Source organism: Carassius gibelio, chromosome B3, assembly GCF_023724105.1.
Source record: "Carassius gibelio isolate Cgi1373 ecotype wild population from Czech Republic chromosome B3, carGib1.2-hapl.c, whole genome shotgun sequence".
In the NCBI taxonomy this organism is placed as follows: domain Eukaryota; kingdom Metazoa; phylum Chordata; class Actinopteri; order Cypriniformes; family Cyprinidae; genus Carassius; species Carassius gibelio.
This window is the reverse complement of record NC_068398.1, coordinates 29,196,152-29,220,741: the sequence shown is the minus strand read 5'-3', so window position 1 is coordinate 29,220,741 and position 24,590 is coordinate 29,196,152. Positions and strand designations below refer to the sequence as shown.

Genomic DNA, 24,590 nt, shown 5'->3' with positions numbered 1-24,590 from the left:
TGGTGGTCTTCTGCGCCGCCCTGGTGGGATTCCTGCCCTGTCGGTTCGGCCCTGGGCCACTGAACTTTCTGTTCTCTCTTGGCCTTGTGTTTTGTTGTTGTTTTGTTTTTGTTTTTTGTTTTCTCTCTGTTTCCCTCTATGGACCTGGCCTTCCGTCCCTCCCACTGGTCCTCCACTGGTCCACCTCCCTCCTGGTCTCTGTGTTCCTTGGTCTGTTCGGGTGGAGCATCTGTTAGCTGTTCTGTAGAGGAAGGGGTAATGTCACGGTGTCTGGTCTGTGTTTCCCTGGTTCTCCACTAGTGGTCTCACTTCCCCATAGGCACCTCACCGCAGGCACTACAATTCCCACAAAGCCTTGTCCCTTCATCACAGTAATTGCACTCCTGTTAATTGCACTCAGGTGTCTTCACTTCATAGTCATTACCCTGCCTATATTAACCAGTCTTTTTCTGTTTGTTTTCATAGAATCCTTACTTTCCGTCACCTAGTTTCCTCGCGTTCCTAGTTTCTAGTTCCTGTTCCTGTTTGTTTGTTTTGGATTGATTTTTGGTTTTGACCCCCTGCTTGTTGGATTCTGATTTTGGATTACCAATTAAAACCCACACTGCTTTTGGATCTCTCGTCTCCTGTGTTCCTGTGTTCCCAGTTGTAACACAACTTCTTTATGTTTACAGACGTGGAGTAATGTAAAGTAAGGCAATAGTTTTGAACAGGGGTTGGTTACTCGCTCAAATATTGATTTCATTTTTTAACCAAAATGAGTAACGGACTGCAGCTTTAACATAGTAAATGTTACTTATTGTTGTATGCTTTTTAAATATCATTGATAAAGTCACTTAAATCTCATTTCTGCAACAACCATGCTAAATATTTAGATAAAAACTAATTAATTATTATTACAAATTATTAAGTCAAATTATTATTTATTTATCATTATCTGTTTACATCGGCTTTGTTGGCCCACAACCGTGTACCAAGTGACAGTAAAATCCTTTCTGGTTTGTTTGGAATGGAGATTGAAGCGCACAAATTTGTCAAGATTCCTGTCATTCCTTCAGCTTCACTGACCCACCAAAGCAGAGGAGAACTTGAGAAGATATACCTGACAATGTCTGATATTTACTGTAGATATCTGTATGCGTTCAATCACTTGTGTTAAATGAACTGTGCTTTTTTTGTCACCTCATGAAATGCATGTATCTGCACAGCTGCTCTGTGAACCCTAGAGAGTGTTGTATTGTAAGGTCACTGCCATAATTCTGTGTGTGTTTGATCTGTACAGTGTTTATTGACTCTGCTCTTAGTCTTTAATAATGTGGTTTACAGTGCACAGTGCCCCCACGATCAGTGGGTGTTTTCTGCCCACAGATAGGTTTATTTAACTAAAGAGAAGTTGCTGATGTGTCAAGCACCACAGATTCTTGCAGCTATTGTTCATCTCCATTCAGACCAGGAATGAATGTGAATGCAGTTCTGTTTATTTGTGATCAATTCAAGGGTCAAGGTTTGGCTGGTTAGTATGGGCCAGTGAGCCCCTGCTGGTTGATGTCGTAAGTACACCATCTGGCACCAAAACGCATCTTTCTTCATTGATGCCAAGAAATATCTGTCTTCAGGCAAAAACTGATTTGCTGCATGCAACATTTAAAATCACAGGTAGCTTATTGTAGCAGATGTTTGACTAGTGCGCTAGTGCTATTAAATTCGTGATGAAACAGAAGTAGTGACATGACTTCTTGCATATTGTAAATAAGATCTGCAGATTTGGTTCCATCCATCAAGTATTGATAAGCATTGCTCTAAAAAAAAATGGAGGAAAAAGAAAGTGAGCTTGCAGATTCCAATTAACTTTATTTAGATAGTTGCCAAGGCGCATATATATATATATATATATATAAGTAAATAATATTTAGAATATAAATAAAAACTTTAATACTATATTAATAATGCTGAATGACCCTGCATGCTTGCTTTGTTGCCAATGTATTCACTAATGTTTTATGCATACATTTATAAGGGAGTGTATTATTAACAAGCTTCCATATGTGGGTAAAAATAGATTTTTATTTTTCATCTGTTGTCTATTTATGTAGTCATATAGGCAGTGTTAAATATCATGTCCATATTCGGTTTTATATTTACTGTAGTTGAAAAATAAATAGCATACTCATTTAACAGATGTGGTTTCCAGTAAACCTATCACAGAAACATCCTGACATCTAAATGACCATAGACTCCTTCCACTGTTACATAAATCTAATTATACTTACTATAAGCCCAAATCATAATCCTACCCCTAAAAAAGAAAATATTTATTTTCTGAATCATTTTTCCAAGCAAGTCTCTCTCTGGATGTCCTCAAAGGGAGGTTTTATCGTCATCTAAATGGTCTGTGGCATTTATAATTATTGACAAATCAAGTATTCATAAAGAAAACAGACAAAAGAATATGTATCTACTCATTTTGATTCGCATATGCATAAGGGTGGAAAACCTCCATATTTAAGAATATTAGAATTAGTAACTTGTAAGTATCACTTAGTCTTCAACTGCACAGCATATTTGTTTTAAATGAGTTGTTTGGCCTTCTCCTACATGTTATTTCAGGAAGGAACCATGAGAAAGTTCTGTTTAGTGGTCGGTGGTCACGCAATTACAAAGATAGTTGTCGAATTTATTTCCTTGAGACTTCTGTTCCATCCAAGGATGTGTCAGATTTCCTGCCAGCAAGTGGACTTGAGTTTTTGCAGGAAAACTTTCCTTCAAAGTACCCCATTTAGGCTGCAGTCTCAAGACAGCATTCTGTCTTCTGTCTCCTTCACTTCCTTGCCTTTCAGCGATCCGTCTTGTCAGTCGCAAGAACAGTAGAGCACTTCTAGCTCGGTTTGAGAGTGTCATTAAAGCAGGAAGTGAGGGACCGCATGGGCAGCATGCACTGCACACAAGGGTCAATTTGATTTAGTAGAAAAGGAGAGTTTGACAGTACAAAACAGGCCTTGTTGTTTAAGAGAGAGCTATGGGTCCATCCACACAGTGTCAGACATTGTGCTGCTGCTCAGCCCTCAGAGAACAGCCAGATTACGGCACTAGTCTCTCTTAAGTCTCTTACATCTGGAACTCCCAAACAAAGGCTTTAAGAAATCACTCTATCCCAGAAACCAGAGCAAGACATTTTTTCCTCTGGCCCTTTTTGGGGAAATGTGAGAAAAGATGAGCTAAGTGACATGCTAGTTCATTCTTTCCATGTCTCTGGCGCTGACCCTGCGATATGGGTCATTTGATGCATGAAGGAGTGAGAAGTTGCATGTGCGAGAAGTTTGGCTGCCTCTCCTGAGTCACTTGGACTGATCTTAGATGTGCACAGGACTGCATTTTCTTAATTAAGTAGACTTCTTTTCATATCTCTGGGAAAGGCTTGATTGGAGAAGTATGGTAAGAGCTTTTTGCTATTTGATTAGAAGAGAGTAGTAGTCATATGTAGTATTCACATCTGCATGTCACCTAAATTAATATTCTGGATTAAGACCAATCATTTGGAATTTGACACGTAATGTCGAAAAAAAAAAAAAAAATTCAAGGTTACTTATAATTTTGCAGTAAATAAGCAGTAATGCAACATTTTATGAAACTACTTGCATTCATTACTTTAAGTTCTGTGTAGATTTTCCTTGCCTTTGATACAGTTGATTTAGGGTTTTAGATGTTACATTATCATGGCAACAAAGTTGTAAAATTTGATATAAAACTTCTTCTCATACTAGACATTTCTTCACCCACTGCCTGACACAGTCAATTTTATAATATGCTTGCACGAGAACGTAAAAAAGATGACAATGTTGTCAAAACAATCCCCATTCACACTGGCCTGTAAAAGCAACTAAAAATGCTGTATTGTGCATGCCAGACCAGTAGTTGGCGATGTCACTTTGTAAAGTAAAGAAACACAATGCGAACAAGTAATGCATGCACATGACATCACCTTTTTTCACAAATTTACACAGGGATGACAACGGTAATCTTTTAAAAACATGCTCTTTGAAACCTGTTTTTAAAACTCCCAAAATCCTGTTGTCGTGCAAATGAACATAAAAAACACATAAAAAGTTTGTCGACATTGCTTACTTAACTGTTCTTTGAAGCAACCAGTAGACAGGCATTATGCAAATGTGTACATGAACGCAGCCTTTAAGCAAGGCTTTAGATATACAAAGACAGTGCACTCATAATTGAAAGAAAATGCAAAACACAATGTGGCAGAATAGTCACACAGATTTATGAGAAGTCTCAACATTCAGCCAAAATTCCTGTTATCTACACTTATCCTGTGGGGATGCACAGAAATTAATTACAGAAACACCAAGTTTTCATTTAGCTGAAAGCTGAAACACAGAATAAAGTTTTGGTTTGGATAATTAAGCAATTGAACTATTTGTGCTGTTCAGGGCATTTTCATGTGATAAAAGAATCATCTATCAATTAGTCATAGTAAATAAGATGCAATGAGATGTGCCTTGGTACTTCAGCTGAAGAAATTTGCTTCTCTTGCATACTGTAGTCTACACTAGTCACAGCAAAGTGTGTCCTCTTTCATTTATCCATGTTTTGTGCAGAAAATATATACTTTATCATTAAAGAAGTGTCAAATAAATGTCACTGCCGCTAAATGCCATTGTTATGGCCAAATATTTTTAGCTTCTAAAATTTTGGTGCATTACCTTTAACTTGTATTGTATCTGGAATATTAGGTTCTTTAAATAATACTCAATAGATAGTGTACTTTTCAATTAATCATGTCCAGTCACAGTAAAGTATGTCAGATTGCAGTAGTATGCTACTCTCAACTGACCTGCAAGATGGTAATTTAAAGGAACACTCCACTTTTTTTTTATTTTATTTTTTTTTAAAGGCAAATTTTCCAACTCCCCTAATGTTAAACAGTTGAGTTTTTCTGTTTTAAAATCCATTCAGCCGATCTCTGGTTCTTGCGTTAGCATTTTTAGCTTAGCATAGCATAGCAGTCTGTTTTAGTTTTTTAGATTTTCCCTATGTAAAACATGACTCTTCTGTAGTTACATCATGTACTAAGACCGACAAAAAAGAGAAGTCGTGATTTTCTAGGCTGATATGGCACTATACTCTCATCCGGCGTAATAATCAAGGAACATTGTTCCGTACCATGGGTGCAGCAGGCGCAGTGATATTACGCACCACCTGAAAATAGTCCCCACCAACTCTGCTATTACTGCAACCACACAAACTAGATGGGGACAATTTTCAAACTCTTTGGTCATTTCTGAGTGAGATGCTAATGGTCTAATCAAATTCAATAATCTATGCTAAGCTTAGCTAAAAGTGCTACAACCAGACCCAGAGATTGGCTGAATGGATTCGAAAATGGTAAAACTCAACTGTTAAACTCCATTTAAAAAATAATAAATAAATGGAGTGTGCCTTTAATAGTTCAGATCATCATTTTTTTGGCCATGTTTGCACCTTTACCTAGCTTACGTTTTTCCTGACATGAGTTGAGAGTGAGTTGAGAACGCAAATAGAATCTGGAAGTAAATGTGAATTCTCCTCTTTGTGTCTGCCTCTAGGATTGTGTTCACATGTTTCCCGTCATTTCTGCATGTTCTTTAATGAAGAGCTGTCAAAACTAAAAGAATTCAAATTTCAGACCTGGCCATTGCATCTTTGAGAGTGTTTGTATTCTCAAGCCCCTGCTGTCGACCTTGCTCCTTGTCTCTTTAAATCCCCCTCTTGCCTTGAAGGAGAACAGAAAAAGCCCACATGTCAGATGAAGTCTGGTTTGTTTATAGTCGTGTTCATTAGCTTTCTCTACTAGTAGGACTCATCAGATGTTAGGATTTGGGCCAAGGCAAATTCCCCTCTTACATTTTGTAATATGGTTCTGTAAGTAGACCCTGATGAATACAGCTCAGAAAGAAAAAAAAAACGAAAAAAAAAAAAACATTGGTTTCATTTAAATGCCATTGACTCCAGCTCTGCTATTACTATCCATAGAAGCCAATTGGTCAATTGAGGCTAGATATCAGTGGCAACATCATCTTATGACTTCTGCTATAATAAAGTGTTTGGCTTAGTGCCTGCCGATCACTGGAAACCACAGCAATGTTGAGTATAAATATAGGATGTGGGTAAAAATTGCACTATTTGTTGAATTTGAAATGGCAAAACTGAACTTTATAATTAGTAAACGCCCCTGTTCAAAAGAGAATAAGCTAATTTCTGTGCCAATATTGGAACATTGTTCTGGTTTCTAATCTTTTCATCATTTTTATGTGACTAAATTAACACAGTGATTTTATTATTATTTCTATTACTTATTTTGTTATATTTTACATTTACAAACCTTTTTTTATTCTGCTTTCTCTCGTGATCATAAATTATGTAATTTTATTGTGATATTTGCTAATTTTATGTGATTGACAGTTTTTCTTAACAGGAAATCCACACAAGTGTGTATAAATGTCAGATACTATAAAGTATATATATGTGTGTATGTGTGTGTGTGTTACTCATATTAAAAACTATTATTAAAATATTACATATTAAAAAAGCGTTAATAAAAAAAACATAATACATTATATTTTTTGTTAATTAAAATAAAGTTGAAATGAATTCTAAACATATTTATAAAAATAAATTGCTAACTGTAAAAAATAAGAATGACATTAAACTGGAATAAAATATAGAATGAATTATTAATTAATATTAATTTATGATAGATTATGAATGATTTAATTATTAATAGAATGTATAATTTAACATCGATTTCTTTAAATGAAACATAAACAAACAACAGCCCTTCCTCCCATATAAATAAATAAATAAAATAACCAATAACATGTCAAGTGACAAAATTACAATAACAGCACATTAAAGTAAAACTAAAATGAAACCTGTAATTTATCATTTTAATAAAATATAAATAATATAAAATAATACTACACCGTTTAAGTGGGTTTTTATGTATCAGTCTAGCCTCATTTGTACGTTTTGGCATCGAAAATGTAAAAATCATCACCCTAAACAATCCTGATGTTCAATTACAAAGTTTAAGAATGAACAAGGGCTTTCTCTACACTGAATTCCTCATCTGACATCCTTAAATCACTGTTACACGGAAAAAATCTTTAGCTAGTGGCTAGTTACATACATTTAACTTGCTTTTGAGGATGGATGCTTTCTGGGTTTCACTAAAATGACTGCTTGTAATTCATCTTAAAAAGTGACAGAATGGCACGGATCAAACGCTGCCTCGTGGAGAGAAACCTCCACTTTCTGTGCTTCCTTTCGCAGATGGAGTATGAGGCAGACAGATGGAGGGACTGATGTAGGTAGAGAGGTTCAGACAGAGAGAAAAAATGGAGGGTGCACGGAGTGGGTGTGGAATCTCTTTTATGTTTTGCTTCAAAAGAAAAATCAGTCCACAATGATCCTCAATGACTACTGCTGTAAAATGCTTGATCGCCTGTGCTATTCAGTTACTAGCCCTTGATGTCTTTTTGCCTTTTTTTCCATGAGCTGGTGCTCTGCTCGGTGCTGAAAGATGGCAAGTTGATTCATTACAGCCCCAGCAACCTCCAGCCACTGCTGTTTTATCATTACACTCATACTATGAATTTTTTCATGGCACAACTTCAAGGCAGAATCGAGCAGTTATTCCAGATGCAAACACCAAAATAATACACTTTGTCAAATAATTTTTTTAAAATCACGATTTAATTTCTGTGCCACAAATAAAATTGCTAATTTTCTTTTCTTTTTTTAAACAGATTTCCTGACCATTGTCCATCCATTGTTCGGTTAAACATTTTCAGCTTTAACAGTGATACAAGATGAATACTTTGTTTAGTTTCATATGGTCGTATTTTTCAACTGTAAGAAAAATCTAACAAATTCAACTAAAAGAAAAACAACAACAACAACAACAAAAACATAGTTTTGAGTGTTACCATGTTACTATCATGGCATTATTGTATTAATTCTGTTTTGTTGGTTTATCTATTAATGTTAATTAATTAAACATTTCTTAATACACAAAAAAAAAAAAAATTAGATACTGGTGGAGCTGGGGAAGGTGGGGGGTTTCTGAAGTGCTGCAACATCTACTGTAAACTCTAGCCAAATATTTGAATGTTGAGCAGCAAGGTCATTGGTTGTTAATGCAACTAGATTCAACCAATTGGCTGCACCATGTGAATAATGATCTGATTATATCAGATAGAGTTATAACACATCACTCTGCACTTTCTGGAGTTTCATGACAGAGCTCTGCATACATGCATAAGTATATAATGCATGTAAAAAAACATTACACTTTTTAAATGTTCATAATGAAGTCTTTTATGCTCACTAAGGCTGCATTTATTTGCATTTATCTGGATTTATTTGATCAAAAATACAGTAAAACAGCAATATTGTAAAATATTTCTACAATTTAAAATAGCTTTTTTTCTATTTGTATATATTTTATCATCATTACTCCAGCCTTCAGTTTCACACGGTCCTTCTGATATGCTGACTGATTGAATTCATAACTCTATTTATGACTTGATTGCCTGAAAAGTATGTATGTATGTATGTATGTCTGTCTGTATTTTTGGTGCTTGTTCCTGTAGCAGCAGCCGGTAGTCTCCTGCAGGATGCCAGCAGAGGAAATCGAGAGTGTGTCTCTTCCTGTGGGTTGGAAAAGCTACATATCACCTGAGGGACGGAAATACTATGTCAACACAAGCACTAAAGGTATCACTGATGTGTGTATTTGTGTATGTCAGTTGTTTTGACTGTCTGGTACAGTATGTTTATGGAGCAGTATGTTTGTGCAAAGCCTTTTCTTGTCCCATCTTGAAATAGGTTCTCTGTATCTCTAATATAGAAACTAAATATATGTACATACTCAAGAATTGCTAGTAAATTTTGCAATAACCATAAATAACCGATTAAACACTGAAATAGTCTTTGAATGGCTTATAAGCTTGAGAATGGAGCAAGCATATTCCCAGCGAAAATAAATTGCAAATAATAATAATAATAATAATAATAATAATTCACCAACGCTCTTTATTGTCATAGATGCATAAATTATAAATGTATTACATTTATTTTGTGTCCTTTTGTATCCGATGAACTGATACTTTATGGAAATATAATATTCTTTTGGGCAATGTATTGAGATTAAGATAAGTATTATTTTCTGTTTGTGTGCTACCCATTTTTAAATATCAGATTAATACATTGTATTAGTTTAAGGTTCTTGTTATGAACAAAATGGTATTATCATCATGAATTAATATCTCAGTTTTAATAAAAGTATTGCATCACTGACCAGTGTGCACGTGATGTGAATGGCCATATACATAAAAGTATAATTTAGTTGCCCTTTACAGATTTATCTCATTTTATGGTCTTTCTGCCCTACTGTGGTATCAGTCTCATATGCCACAGTGATTCATTCATATAGCCAGAGGCTCATTTTTACATGTGCACGTTGCCTGATAAAAATGCGAAACGTTGATAAGGTATCTCAGTATGTTGTTGTGCAATCACAGAACCCAGTTCTTCCTCATTCGGCGCCACAGGCTGGAAAACTTCATTAGCATTCTCCATCATCTTTATAGCCTATTCATCTGGAGAGGGGCGAATCAGGCTGATCTGGATTAATCTGATAGTCTCATGTCCTTTCTCACATGCTCACACACTGTTTTCATCTTTCTTCTTTCTCTTTTCCGACGAACCCCAGCACGCTGTCTGGGATGCATAAAGCTGTAATGACCTCTTGTTTTCCACTGAAGCGTAATTGAAGTGTATTTTGAATTTGTGGCGGTTTAGTCATGCTAACTATCATCAATTTAGAAATGCAGATTCCAAAGAACAATTCATATAATATATGATATAGACCAGATAGAAACACATAAACTACTGCCCGTTCAGGCGATGGCTGAATATTTGCTGGAAACAATATTGTCATGTAATGGTGTAGGTACAAAGATATCCAGCCGAACCTTGAACTCTTGGTGCGACTAGCACTTTAGATGGGATTTGATTTGATGTCAAGATTTTATTTCTGCTCTCAAAGTAACCTGATGTAAGAAAGGTTAAATCTTATTTTAAAACAGCCATGCTGTTCAGTGGCCTTTTGTAAACATGTGCCGTGGATTTTTGTTCATTCTGAGCTGGCATGATTCTCCAACAGTCTGGCACTAAGCTATGACTGCCCTGTAAACACTGGCAGAACTGTCCAGAGGCGGTCTGTGTGTACAGCGATGCTCTTCCTGCACTGTAAACACTTTTATTCTATGCTTATGCGTTGTTTCTCTTTGCTGAAAAAGAAGTCAAGTCTAGTGAAGGCTGCTGCACTAATTTTTGCGTGTCTCTTTCAGAACTGGAACTATATAGTGGTTGATCTCAGCTGGTTCATTACCCAGATTTACACTGGAAATAAAGTGGCTACTCGAAATCAATGTTTGTTGAACAAAAGTAGCTTATCTTTAAAGTCAGAGATTGAAATAGTAACATTACCATGAACTGCATAGACCCAATATCATCCCACAAACTGACTAACATGAAAAGCAAATGTGAAAATACCCAATGATTTTGATAAATACTATAACGACATGGAAATACTGTACGATTTAATTAGATATACAACCTTAGGATAGCAGTTTCTTTCCCCTTGTAGGATTTTTTTAATCTGTTCTCCTGATTATGCATATTTAGATGTACAGTATTTACTTTTTTTAAAACTGTTTTTTTTTTTTCACTCTCTCTCTCTATGAACCTATCACAACAGACCCAGTTTTGAATTGTGACATTGAGAAGCCGTGTGTGCCCTATCTGAGGCTGATTAGCAAATTGTGTTTGCACAAGAATGTTTCTGTGTGGGAAAATCGTTTTTGACTTGAATGCTTGGAATGAAGGATGCTGTTTTGCAAGAGTTAGCATAAAAAAATCCATCTTGACTCACGAGAAACATGTGTCGACTGCGTAAAAAAAACATGGTAACAATTTTCAGCCGTGACTGTGAAGAAGAAAAATTGCTTTTGCAACGTTATTCAGCAACTGACCCCTACTTGGGCCGACTGTTGCATGTGGACTGTGAGAAATAATTATTTTTCTTGATTGAAGAGGAGCTTTAGTTTTGTGTTTTTATATGTCATTCATGATAAAACAGTAATACAGAAAGCCAATATATGTGTACTGTCCTAGCATGAATGTAGTATACATAAGCAAACAAAGCTAGTAACCTAGACTAGTGAGGCATCATAAATAACATATCAATGCCTGTATTTGTGTTAGAGACAACGTGGGAACGGCCAAGCACATCCACCACCATCCCCAAGGCTTCTGGGTTTCACCAACACTCAGGTAATATTTGCAATAGGGCTTGAAAAATATATATATTTTCCCCCCATCTCAAGTCAATTCAGTAGTGCTTTTTACATTATACAAAAATCCAATGTTATCATTTGTCTACATTAATCTAACTGAATCACAATGTTTGGTTACCATTACTTAACAAGACTGGATTTTTTTTTTGTGTAATACTGCATTTAGATGCTGCATACTACTGGAAAACAGTTAAAGCAAGCGTTATTTACACACAGATCCAGCTGTCAACACCTGTCCACAGAGGTTTGGCCAGTTTTCACAGTTAACATAGTTTGCATCTTATATTTAAGATACAGCCTAATGAAATGTCGACATTCACGATTGTTCCTCAGTAATGTAATACTAATGCTAAATCATGTACTAGGATCTATAAATCAAGATTTGAGATTACAATGCTTTGCTGATAACTTTACCTGTTTTGACAACAACGGTTACATTTGTAAATGTAAATTTTCATTTAGTTCACAGAGGACAAATATATAGGAAGGGGACCTGGTGGACAAAGGTTAAAAAGGGATATGGTGGACAGAGATGTGGAAGAAGGATGTGATTGAGGTGTAGAAAGAATGCAGTGTGGACAGAGACACAGGGTGAAGACAGGGTGGACAGAAACACAGGGTGAAGACAGGGTGGACAGAGACACAGGGTGAAGACAGGGTGGACAGAGACACAGGGTGAAGACAGGGTGGACAGAGGCACAGGTGAAGACAGGGTGGACAGAAACACAGGGTGAAGACAGGGTGGACAGAAACACAGGTGAAGACAGGGTGGACAGAGACACAGGCTGAAGACAGGGCGGACAGAGACACAGGTGAAGACAGGGTGGACAGAGACACAGGGTGAAGACAGGGCGGACAGAGACACAGGTGAAGACAGGGTGGACAGAGACACAGGGTGAAGACAGGGTGGACAGAGACACAGGGTGAAGACAGGGTGGACAGAAACACAGGGTGAAGACAGGGTGGACAGAGACACAGGCTGAAGACAGGGTGGACAGAAACACAGGTGAAGACAGGGTGGACAGAAACACAGGGTGAAGACAGGGTGGACAGAAACACAGGTGAAGACAGGGTGGACAGAGACACAGGCTGAAGACAGGGCGGACAGAGACACAGGCTGAAGACAGGGCGGACAGAGACACAGGTGAAGACAGGGTGGACAGAGACACAGGGTGAAGACAGGGCGGACAGAGACACAGGTGAAGACAGGGCGGACAGAGACACAGGGTGAAGACAGGGCGGACAGAGACACAGGGTGAAGACAGGGTGGACAGAGACACAGGCTGAAGACAGGGTGGACAGAAACACAGGTGAAGACAGGGTGGACAGAGACACAGGGTGAAGACAGGGTGGACAGAGACACAGGGTGAAGACAGGGTGGACAGAGACATAGGGAGAGGACACTGGACACAGGTGAAGGAAGAGAACATGGCGAAGGGAGCCGAAATAATGGACAAATCTATAGAAAGAGAGATGGTGGACAGTGATGTAGATGGAGGATGAGAAAGAGTACAGTGTGGACAGAGACAAAGGAAGACACATTTTGGTACACCGAAATGTTTGTGGAGGATCGAGTGGACAGATGTATTGGAAGAGGACATATGGACACAGTCACACAGTAGGAATACAATGTGGACACCAGTGAAGGAAAAAGGACATCACAGACTAAAGTACAGAAAACGAGGGGACATTGTGATGAACAGTGATGTAGAAGGAAGGTGTTATGGAGGATGTACAAAGAGTAGAATGTGGAGAAAGACAAAGACAATTGGACAAAAATGGTAGGAGGGGACAGAGTAGACAGATGTGTTGGAGGAAGACACGTGGACACAAGCAAAAAGATTAGGACATTATGGACAAATGTACAGAAAGAGAGAGAGAACATGTGGACGATGATCTAGAAGGAGTATGCGATAAAGATGCAAAGATAGTATATGGACAGAGAAATTTTGGGACAGATCAGACATATAAGAAGAGGACATGTGGACACATAAGAAGAGAGAGGACATTATGGACAAAGATATAGAAAAAGAAAATGCATGTTGGACAGAAGCACAGGACACAGTGGCTTAAATAGTAGACATGTTGCAAGATAATAGGCTAAAAATCTGAGGCGTGAGAGCAGTAGCAGGAAAAACAATTTCCCAGTGTTTCAGGAGACTGTATCAAAGGCTGGATGTCAGTGCTTATACCAGGGTAGGCCGGCTCATTAATGCTCTGACTGTGTGTTTCTTCAGCTCTGAGGGAAGGAGAGGGACAGCTCAAAGAAGAACTGCATTGTACCACAGCCTTCGTCATAATAATCACTCACCACTGGACACAGTCAGTGGACACGTACACACAGGCTGTTCAGCCTTAGTGCGAGCTGATTGTTGGCCATCTGTGAGACGTGGGTCCAGATTCAATGATATGATTACTACTTGGACAAAATGCATTATCTGGAACATTATCTTCAGTGTGGTGTCAATAAGAGTTTATTAAGTCAGTGTTAATGCGTCAGCGCTCACATAAGCTGATGAATACATAAAACTGTTGACATAAAAATATTGACTGCTGTCTAAAACGTCCTATGTTGTGTAAGTATCAGACACTTCAGTCTGACTTAGAGCAGTGTATTATGAGCTGTGGGTTGGAGAGGAACTTGTGCAAAGAATGTTAATGATTGTGAATTTATATCATTTTTAGAACTATAAGACATTTAAGTTTGTTGGGGAGCTTAACCAATATTTACATATTATTGGCATGACGTGCAACAATTGTGCCACCAATAACAGCATTGCTTCTCAGCGGCAGCACTCCTCACAAGCTGCATGCAAAAACAAACAATACCACGATCTGTGTGGTCAGATGTGTGCAGTCTGAAAGTTCCTTTAAATGGATTGTTCAAAAGTCACATACTTTGTTACTGTTTGCTACAGTTACTGGTTCGATTAATCTCACAAACTCACTGTGTATTAACAGCTTGAACACATTGCAAAATTTGCATGGTGAAAATGTTTAAGCTCACAAAAATTTCCCAGTTGTGTGGATCCTATTCAAACCAAGAAAAGTGTACAGTAAATGTGACCACACCTTTATAACTTAAATGAGATAGTTCACCCCAAAAAATGAAAATTCTGTTGTTCCAAACCCATAAGAACTTCAGGAACACAAATTAAGATATTTTTGAAATCAGAAAGCTTTCTGACCCTGCATAGACAGCAATGCAACTACCTTGTTCAGCAAAAATAATGATTTTATTCAACAATTTCTTCTCTTCTGCATCAGTCTTTGAAACGCATTCACAAAAGTAGCATGGTACATTCATGTGTTGCTGCTTATGCAGGAGCCGGCATTCTGATGTAGAACCTGAATGCACTGAGAAAATAAATCAATGCATCGCGAATGGAGAAATTATTCAGCATAGACTGAGATTTTCCGAATGCATCGCGATTCTTTCTCAAGTTGGTTCTGAGCTTAGTTTTCAACAGCAGATTGCAGAGGAATGCACATGCATGGTTCCGTCGTGAACATGCATCAAAGTTTGACACAGAAGAGAAGAAATTGTTAAATAAAGTCACAGTTTTAGTTTTCTTTGTGCACAAGACATATTCTCGTAGCTTCATAAAATTAAGGTTGAACCACTGATGTCACATGAATTATTTTTACAATGTCTTACTACCTTTCTGGGATTTAAATGTGTCAATTGCGTTGTTGTCAATGGAGGGTCAGATAACTCTCGGATTTCATCCAAAATATCTTAATTTGTGTTCTGAAGATGAAAAAAAGTCTTACGGGTTTGGAACAACGTGAGGGTGAGTTATTAATGACAGAATTGTAATTCTTTGCTGAACTGTCCGTTCAACAACCTCCTGGCTTAGGGTTCACTTACAGGAACATCCTCATAAATGGTACAGTGGTGGATCCCATGGGACCCTTTCTGAGAGTAAACCAGCAACCCTCTGGTTGTCGGTCTGAACTTAAATTATCATTATGCCACACCAACATTTATACAGTACATGGGAAGCATTTGAAGTTAAGGAAGACTAACTTCCTGCCTCTATGTTGCAGTAAATGGACGTCAGCTTCATGGAGCCTCTGGACATGTGCTCGAGCATCCAGATGTGTACCTGAGGAAGACCAGCCTCAGCAACCAGGTACAGTCTCATTCGGAGGTATCACCATCATATAAGGCATTATATAACCATAATCTTTCTGTGGAAAATCTGTGAAATGATTCCCAATGTGAAGTGCAAATAATTTGCAAATACCAAATAATTCGGTCTTCCATTGCTACTTGGATTCGGACAGAAATATATGAGTCAGTAGAATCTGGTGCCATCTGCGCCAATCTGGGAACAGTAACAGTTAAAGAAACTGGCGAAGCAGGGCCAAGTAAAACCCTCCCTATCCCACGTGATCGACGAACAGCCAGACAAGGGCAGCTTGTGTCATCAGCAAATAGGAACAGCAAGGAGTAGGCCATATGGAGAGCCCAGTTCTGGATCCTCGTACGCGGTTAGAGTTTGATCGTAAGCCAGGATTGGAAAGGTGTTGGGTTTAAGTGGAGCCGGGGAGGGTTAGACGGAGAAGACGAGATACACTGGGAGAGTCTGGGGTGCAGAACTGTTAGCAAAGAGGACCGGGCGAGCGGCGAGGAACGGAACCATAGGTTGCGGGCCTGCGCCGACATGTTCTGCAGGACGGTAAGACAGAAAGTCAGGTTTTGCATGTTCGTTAGCTCCTAGTGCTGTGCATGCTGGCTCTTTGGCCATGCTTTTTTATTGGTAAGATGGAGTGTGTGTAAACGGGTGTACAGACGCTCAACACATAATGCAAACACATGAGCTATGCTAGTACAGTTAAGCACAGAGGGGACGCAGTGTAGTTAGATGCATGCTGGGAGATGTTTGCTCCTACACGCTAAGCACACAGTCTCTAACACCTGCTCACACAAGGATGGTGATGCTGCGTCTGCAGCTTTAAATAAAGCACATGCACACACTCATGTTCTCCAGCCTTGGACACACACGCACCTCTCTCGAAGCTCTAACACTGATGCAGAATGAATACAGATACCTTGAAGCATCAGCCAGTCTGAAAGATAAGCTCATACACGCACACACGGCTTTGTTTTCCGCAGGTCATGTGCTATGTCTCTGCTGACAGCGTGCTGTTGTTTGCAGTGTACCTCCAATGATAATTAGCCCCATTCCACCCCTCCTCCCTCGCTCTCCTCCTCTCTCCTCCCTTCTTCTCAGCTCAAACACACAAGCGCTGTAGAGAAAGAAGGGGGCGTGGTGCCGTTTGAGTAAATCATTTGCCTCCCATCGTTTTAACACTCTGTTCTCACCTATTTTTAACGCTCTTTGGTTTATTTTTAGTTGTTCATATTGTTATTTAAATTAGCAGTGTTTGATAAGCCACAAATTACTATTATTGTCGCTCTAGATATCGAACTTTGGCTCATTGCTCATCTGTGCATGATACCTTATAGATAGAAGATTTGTGTGATTACTTTTCTGAGACATCACACTTACTATCTTTACACCAGCAGAACAATTAAGCGGGTTAAAAATCCCAGACTTGAAGGAGGGAACCGAGTCTTGATATCTCAAGACCAGAATATCATAGGGACTGGGGGTGGGCTCCTTTGACTTGGACCAGTAAGCAACTGCATAGCAACCACTCAGAACACCCTAGCAACCGCATAACAGCATGCTGAAGAGCTGTTTCTCAGCCGTTCTCTACGATCTTTCTCAGGCATATGCAGTTCTTTATAGATGTTCCTTGTTGTCTTCCTGTTCTCTTGAGTGAGTTCTACAAAGAAACATCTAACCAGTATTTTACTCCAAAAACGAGAGAGAAAAAAAGTCAAGTTATATTTGTTTTTATATTTTATAAGAACATAAACTGCATTTTGGGGGTTATTTTATTTGTTTGCTTGTTTGTTTTTCAAACATTTACCCCCAAATTCTCATTACTTTTCTGTAGGGGAAAAACATATTTCTACAAAACTTTCATTGCAGTAAACCCCCCCCCCCCCCCCGACACAACGCAATGTTTAGCTTTTTTTTTTACATTTTTTTTTTTTTTTTAATTATACATTTTTATTTAACATAACAATTAGACACATTTCCCCCCATGATTTTTATTACTGTTCTTTGGGAAAAGAATCACAGTTTTAGTAAATAAATACTAATTACTAGTACAATAATTACTATGATACAGTCATAAAAATCCTAATTCCACACAATTTTATATTTTTTAGCATAACTTAAAATACATACACTACCATGAAGCTCCTCCTAATTTTTTACATTTTTGGTTGTATTTAAAAAAAAAAGAATTCTATAAATGATATATATATATTACAGTAAGGTGTAGAGGCCAGATTTACTAAACATGGCAAAATAACATTAGAGTACAGTTCCATAATATCGCAGATGGGAAGGAAAATTCTGTGATTTACTGACAATGTGCACATTAATAAACAAAGATGCAGCCAGATCATTTCTATAATGACAAGCACAATTTACCAAAAGCAGCACAAATGACCCCCTACTCTAAGACATGCTTTTTGGGGCATTAAACAATGGCGCAAATATCAGTAATTTGACAAGCACTAACGTAAGTAAATCACGTTGCATGTTTCATTTTAATACTATCCTCGCATAAATTTAGTATCTGCAAGGGAAACTCCTGCAAATGCATATTCAGTAAGCTCAGGCTCAAAAATAACTCTGTCCATGCCTTTCTTCATCTTTAGTAGCCTAAATCCTGACAGCACTCTTTTAACGCCGAAACACGGTTCGCGCTGGTGCAGGCTGTTAGTTGATCTGACCCGTTTTTATTTAATAAATTACTACAAAAATAAAATGTCAGTGGTCCTGAAAACAGGCTTTGCTCTGTAAGCTTATTATCATTTCATTTTTCTTTTTCTTTTTTCCCTTCCTTTTGATTTTGAGGTGAAACCCGACCTGTTCATCAGAAAAGAGATTGACCCTCTATCCTGTTGACAGTGTGCCCTGTTAAGTGTGGCTGAAGTCTAGGTTACCTCCCTGCCTCTCTCTGCCTGTTCCTCTCCCCCTCACACCCCCGTCACGCTTCCACGACCCCCTCCCCCTGAGTCCCCCACCACACACACGCTCCACTCTGCATCGCTCGCCACAGCAGCACAGCCAGGCAGTCGGACTGCGCGCGGGACTCGAGCGGTGTGGCAGAGCAGTGGCGTGAAAGTGCAGAAAGAGTGAGACAGCAAGAGAAAGAAAGAGAGAAGGCACGGAGCAATGGAGATGGAGGAAAGCTTTGATGCGGAGGGCAGTTTTGATGATGCCTCCTGTCTCTCCCCTCAGAGCCCAGGGTCCACCTCTCCGGCCAGGAGGCAGAATAAGGAGAAGGAGATCAAGGAGACCAAAATCACTGTGAGTATTGCTCTCACACATTGACACCAACACAGCCGACGTAGAGACGTATAGAAGAGACGCTCTATATGCATCAGTCACAGCTTTAATAACAACATCAATCAGAAAGAGCCAGGATGTGCGAGTTCTACAGATCTGGCCCCTGGGATTTCAAATCAGTGGTTGGCTGTTTCCCTGAAGTGTTTCGCAGATGTGAAACATCTGCTCAGTGTTCTGTGCCACTCTCTTCACAGCTTCGCCTGCGTGTGTGTGTGTGTGCGTGTGTTTGTTTGTGTTTCACGAGCGATGTTGCTGGAAGTTTGTGTGTGCGCTTCTGAGAGTGCGAAGATGCACTATGACTAGAGGATTGCATCACCACTGTTTTGCAATCCCTTGTTTTAACGGATTCACCAACATGGAAGCGTTCATTCAAATGACCATTCCCGAGATTTAATTGCAATGATGGAACTCTTGGGAACTGATTTGAATGGAACCAACTGGAGTGGAGAATACATCAGGTCTTCTTTCCTGCTTTCCTGTTAACTGCTCCGTGTTCTTGCATTAACACGCACAGATTTGCCCACTTCCCTAGAGACCGCTTGCTGTTCCAAACGCTGTTGACCAGCGTCCAACCGCTCCGTGGAGGAGAGTATTTTTCAATGCCAGCACAAGCTGTGCGGACGCTCTGTTACGTGACATGGCTGATGCTTGACAGTGGGAATCTTGTGCACGTATGCGCGCTCACAGCCACGCCACTTATTTTCTAATTATGTATGCAGTGTGAGTGCGGAGACGTGGCTTTGCAGCTGTATTCGAACCCCATTTTGATCCAGCTTCACCTGGAAAAGGTGCAAAAAAAATGTATGATACACTGTAGGAAGCTTTCAGAAGAACTAGTTGTGTTGCAGTGCATTTGGAAACACTGCTTTTATTCACAAAGCAGTACGCAGAAGGTCAGATGTTGCATTCGCATGCTACTGCAGGTCAGATTTATTCCCAGCAAAACTCTCGCAGGAAGTCCTTTCCTACCAAATAAGCCTGAACATCCACTTTTAAAGCAGGGATGATTTTGTGGGCAGCCCTCATTCAAAAGAAAAGAAAAAGAAAGCACTTGATTGGTGACTCTGTGCAGTTACTACAGTATATGTAATAGACAGATATTGTTAAAGGCAGGCTTGCTGTGATGTAACCTGTAGTGTGAAGACGGCGAGCGATGTACAGATATATTTTGGCGAGCGTGTAAGGCAGGTGAGGTGTCCGTCAGAGGAGAGAAAGAGAGACCGCCCACCAGGGAGAAGACTAGAGAACTGGGGAAGACATGGCTAGTCCAGTTTCCATGGTGACAAAGGCAGTAGTACTGACTAGTGGGTGTTGAAATAGAAAAAAAGAAACGCACAAAGAGGGAGAAATGAATGAGAGTGATATGGGAGGAATGAAAGAAAGCTGTCATTCAGCCTGTCACTGTTTGTTCAGGCGTGTTTAGTATGCTGCGGTTCTAGCGGCAGGTATAGACCCACTGCTCTAGGATCCGTACGTGGTGTGCGTTAATAAACGTGTCATTTCCTCTAACAAAGGAAGTCTGATTACTTATTGAAGCGCAGGCGACAATGTGCCGTCATTACGGCCAGAAGAGTTTTTCTTGATAAGCACTGAATGGCTGAACATTATTCCAGTTATTACACAGCTGCTTAGCAAATAAATAAATCAACAGACAAGAGATATTGACGTAAGTTAATTATTTTTTTTAATTATTATTAATTATTTAATTATGTGAGACTGAAAAGACCAGCACAGATATTTTGAAAAGAGTTTGATGATTGACCATTATAAGAAATATTTAACTGAATCATACATGATCATAAATCGCACAATCATATTGAACATTATGCAAATTTGTGTCTTACTGTATATAAAGTATATAATACACACACACACAAACACACACACAAACACACACACATTCAAAATATACAGTAAAAATATATACAAATGTGGACATTTTTATATTCAAAAATATCACAAGTTATTTGCTATACTTAATGTATTATATATAATGTACTAATTTAATTAGCACTATGATTCTATGCTATATATGCTAATAAGTATACTATAATTTTACTGTAGTACGGATATACTGTATTGTAACTGATACTATATATACAGATACAAACTATAAAGTACAAAAATAAAATATAAAAAATGATACGTTATACAAACAATAATAATATATAAATAATAAAAACAATTCAAAAATATAATGAGATTGCAGAACTGCTTACATACCATGTATATAATTAATATACTTGAATTTTACCATATACTGTAATATGAATGATACTATGTATACACACAGATACAAACTACATCGTACAAAAAAAATGTATATGAAAAAAAATCATTCATTATACAAACAATAATGATATATAAATAATAAAAAAATAGTTTAGACATATTACATCCCATGAGATGTCTATGGCAATCAAACTGCATTATGGTATATAAACTATATTTTACTGTACTGAGATAGTAAATCTGATACTATCTCAGAATCTTTCTGTTTTGTATCTTGGTCAAATGCACCATTTCGCTCAAATCTGGCTATAAATATCAATATTGCAAAAACGCATTAGAACTACTAGAAGTGTAATGCATATATGGATTTCTGTATATATTACAAGGTATTCTTAGCTCTCTCTGTAAAACGCACAAGTGATTCTCCATGACAGCCACTGAATTGGAGACACGTTGAATCAATAGCGTGAGGTTGTTGGGGGTTTGAAAGGCTGGACTAGAGGCTTTTACCTTTTGCCTCACCTTGAGCATCTTTTGAATATCACTAATGTGGAACCAATAGCATGTCACTTATGCTGACTGATTCACGCTCGCGCTCCGTCCTGGTGCACTTTACTGCGCTTCAAATAAGAGCTAGCTGTCAACAGCTGCTCGTAGTACCAGCGCTGGTAAACAACTGAATACTGTGAACTAGAGATATATGGAGGCCACGTTTTAGAAAGGTTTGTTTGCAAAAATGTTTTGCACTTAGAAGTGATGTCACCCGTTATTGGTATTGTACAACTATTGTCTTGTAATGGGGAAAAAGCCCTTACGGGAAAAGCAATTTGTCGCTTGGCAACAGAGGCCAGGCACCCTACAGTCTGAGCAGCGGTTGTGATTGCTGTATGAATGAATGTGTGTGTGTGTGTGTGTGTGTGTGTGTGTGTGTGTGTGTGTGTGTGTGTGTGTGTGTGTGTGTGTGTGCGTGTGTATGCTGGAGAGAGACCTGCTGACTGGATTGGTGTTTTGTAGATTTATTTTGTTTGCTTGCCTGGTGATTTTGTGTCTCTCATGCATGGTGCATGCTATCATTAGGTCTGTGATATTTGTGGCTGTTCAGCAGAAATGGTTGGTTTTCCAGCAGCCGTGTTCATTACGGCATTAAAAGCGAGTGGGGCAGTGGGTTCATGGGCCCGTGCCAGACATACACTGGGCACAGGCATTCTGCTTACCCAAACAAATACTGCGTCCGTTTTTTACCTTTCACTATACAAGCACACACACAAACACGGGGGTATAAACACATTGTTTGCCAGTGTTGTAGTTTATTTCCAAACTCCTGACTTAAGGCAATGATTACTGTTCTGTCTAGCGATGTAAAAGCTAAATTAACTTTCAAAACAAGAGTTCACCCAAAAATCAAGCAGAAATATTCATCATTTACTCTCTTGTCTCATGTCGCTCCAGTACTGTATGACTTTCTTTCTTCTCTGGAACATCAAAGATATTTTAAAGAATGTTTGAATGTTTTAAATTTTGTTTTGTTTTACTTCTTGTTTTGTTTTCTTTTGTTGTTATGTTTTGAAATTTAGATTTATTTAGTTTTTACTTTTTCTGTTGTGTTTTTTAATTTCGTTTTTTTTGCCCTACATTTTCTGTTTATTGTTTTGCATTTTTTTGCTTTTTGTTTAGTTGTGTGTTCTATATTTTGTTTTATTTTGAGTTTAGTTTTTACTTTTGTATTTTGTGTTTTGTTGTATGTTTTGATTTGTCTTTTATGCTGTTGTTTTTTTCAGTCAATAAAGTAATTGATGTATGTTTGGAAGACATGAAGCTGGGTTTGGGTGAACCATCTTTTTAAACAAACCATTTATTGCCAAACTTTTGCCTGGTTCTATTCTTTTGTATGATGGCAACAGTGTTACAGTGCTCAGTCTATCCTTTTCTTCTCAAGTTTTTATATTCTTTCTTGACTTTCACTTTTTCTGAGATGATTTGTTAATATTTTAGTTTTTATCATTTAAAATGTGTCTAGTGGCCAATGAACTGCGAATCTTGTTTTATGTGCTGCAGGATCCGTTTTTGACTTTGTTTTCTGTGATTGTTATTTAATTTTAAATACATTTCTGATACATTAAAACATAATGGTGTATTCACAGCTTCTGCCATGAGGGGGATAATTGCCAAAGCTAACCTGCCAAACCAAGAACCCTTGGGCCATTCTGACTACTGTGTTTTTGGTTCATAATTCCTGAAATGTTATATATATATATATATATATATATATATATATATATATATATATATATATATATATATATGAAATGCACCCACTGTGAGTCACCTGAGTAGAGCTCACAGACCATGTTTGAAATGACTGTGGCCCCCAACCAACCAGTTTACAGCAATATCAAGAGTTGCAAAACCCTCGCGGTGTCCCAAATGGTGATTCAGGTTACAGTTTTGGTGGATATGAACTGACCTTACATCAGCACAGAGGAAGCTGGATTTTTAAGTATGTGGTGGGGGATGTATTTCAGTGTGGACAGAGGGTGTAATGAGCTCCTGAAAAGGGTGGATCACCACACTGAGGAGTTATTAGAAGAGAAGATGGGCCTGAATCTGATGAATGGGCTCATTTTGCGGAGGATGAGAGGGAAGGATAAACAACGGGAGTGATAGATGTGGCGGCACTGTAAAGGAAAATCTAGGGGCCACGAAAATCAGAGCAATCTTCCAGGCATGAAATGAACAAAGTGACGAGGCACGATTGAGAAAATCAGCTCAAACGGCATCAGATTAGGAAGCGTCTGGGTTGAATGGACAGGGGCTTATCACTGTTCACATGCAAGGGCCGTCTAACCAGTGTCTTTATTGCAATTGTGGTTTTTGTGTGTGTCTTTATGATCAGATTTGCAGAATTTGCATTGCACCATTTTGTCCATTTGCTCAAATGATGCAGATGTGTGTGTGTATGTATATATATATATATATATATATATATATATATATATATATATATATATATATATATATATATATATATATACATATATTAAAAAGGAGTTATTTTTGTCACTGCTGAAGACTTGCTCTATATATATATATATATATATATATATATATATATATATATATATATATATATATATATATATATATATATATATATATATATATATATATATGATTTTAAATGAAACATAATGTTTTTGTATTTACTTTGTATAAAACCTTTTGTTTTCACAACAATATTGTAAATAATTAATACAAAATAATAATCTGCATATTTGGGCAGTGATATTTGCAGGCATTTTTGCAATGACCTTTAACCCTGCTATGTTTAATTTTAGCATATTTTGAATACAAGTTGAATGATCATCGCACAAAGCATGTTTTCAATTAGAATTCCATTTAATATTCCATTTATAGGCACAAACAAACTAGGTGATACTATCATAATTTACTTTATGTATTGAAATTATTTCCATACTTACAGTTTATAGTGCGAACAATAAAT

The 24,590-nt window shown here is 38.0% G+C and overlaps 1 protein-coding gene and 1 long non-coding RNA gene across 6 annotated transcripts in view; both read left to right on the top strand.

Moving 5' to 3' along the window:
* Positions 1-3,197: 3,197 nt before the first annotated feature.
* The window catches only part of gas7a (growth arrest-specific 7a), a 38,870-nt gene continuing 17,477 nt past the window's right edge, over positions 3,198-24,590 (top strand). Inside the window, exons 1-5 of one of the 3 annotated variants that reach the window (XM_052553263.1) lie at positions 3,198-3,432; positions 8,646-8,769; positions 11,323-11,391; positions 15,465-15,550; positions 18,749-18,817. In XM_052553263.1, coding sequence (XP_052409223.1) covers positions 3,430-3,432; positions 8,646-8,769; positions 11,323-11,391; positions 15,465-15,550; positions 18,749-18,817 — 351 coding nt within the window. In that variant the 5' untranslated portion in view covers positions 3,198-3,429. Of the gene's footprint in view, positions 3,433-8,645; positions 8,770-11,322; positions 11,392-15,464; positions 15,551-15,865; positions 16,100-18,546; positions 18,818-24,590 lie in introns of those variants that run through there. The other 2 variants (XM_052553265.1, XM_052553264.1) reach the window with 2 other exon arrangements.
* On the top strand, positions 11,671-14,305 carry LOC127953922 (uncharacterized). Of its 3 annotated transcripts, none has more exons than XR_008153365.1 (3): positions 11,671-12,005; positions 12,117-12,337; positions 12,725-14,305. It is a non-coding gene; the product is annotated as an uncharacterized LOC127953922 (long non-coding RNA). The 3 variants fall into 3 exon arrangements; XR_008153363.1 differs by having other exon boundaries at positions 12,117-12,365; XR_008153364.1 differs by having other exon boundaries at positions 11,671-12,116; positions 12,309-12,337.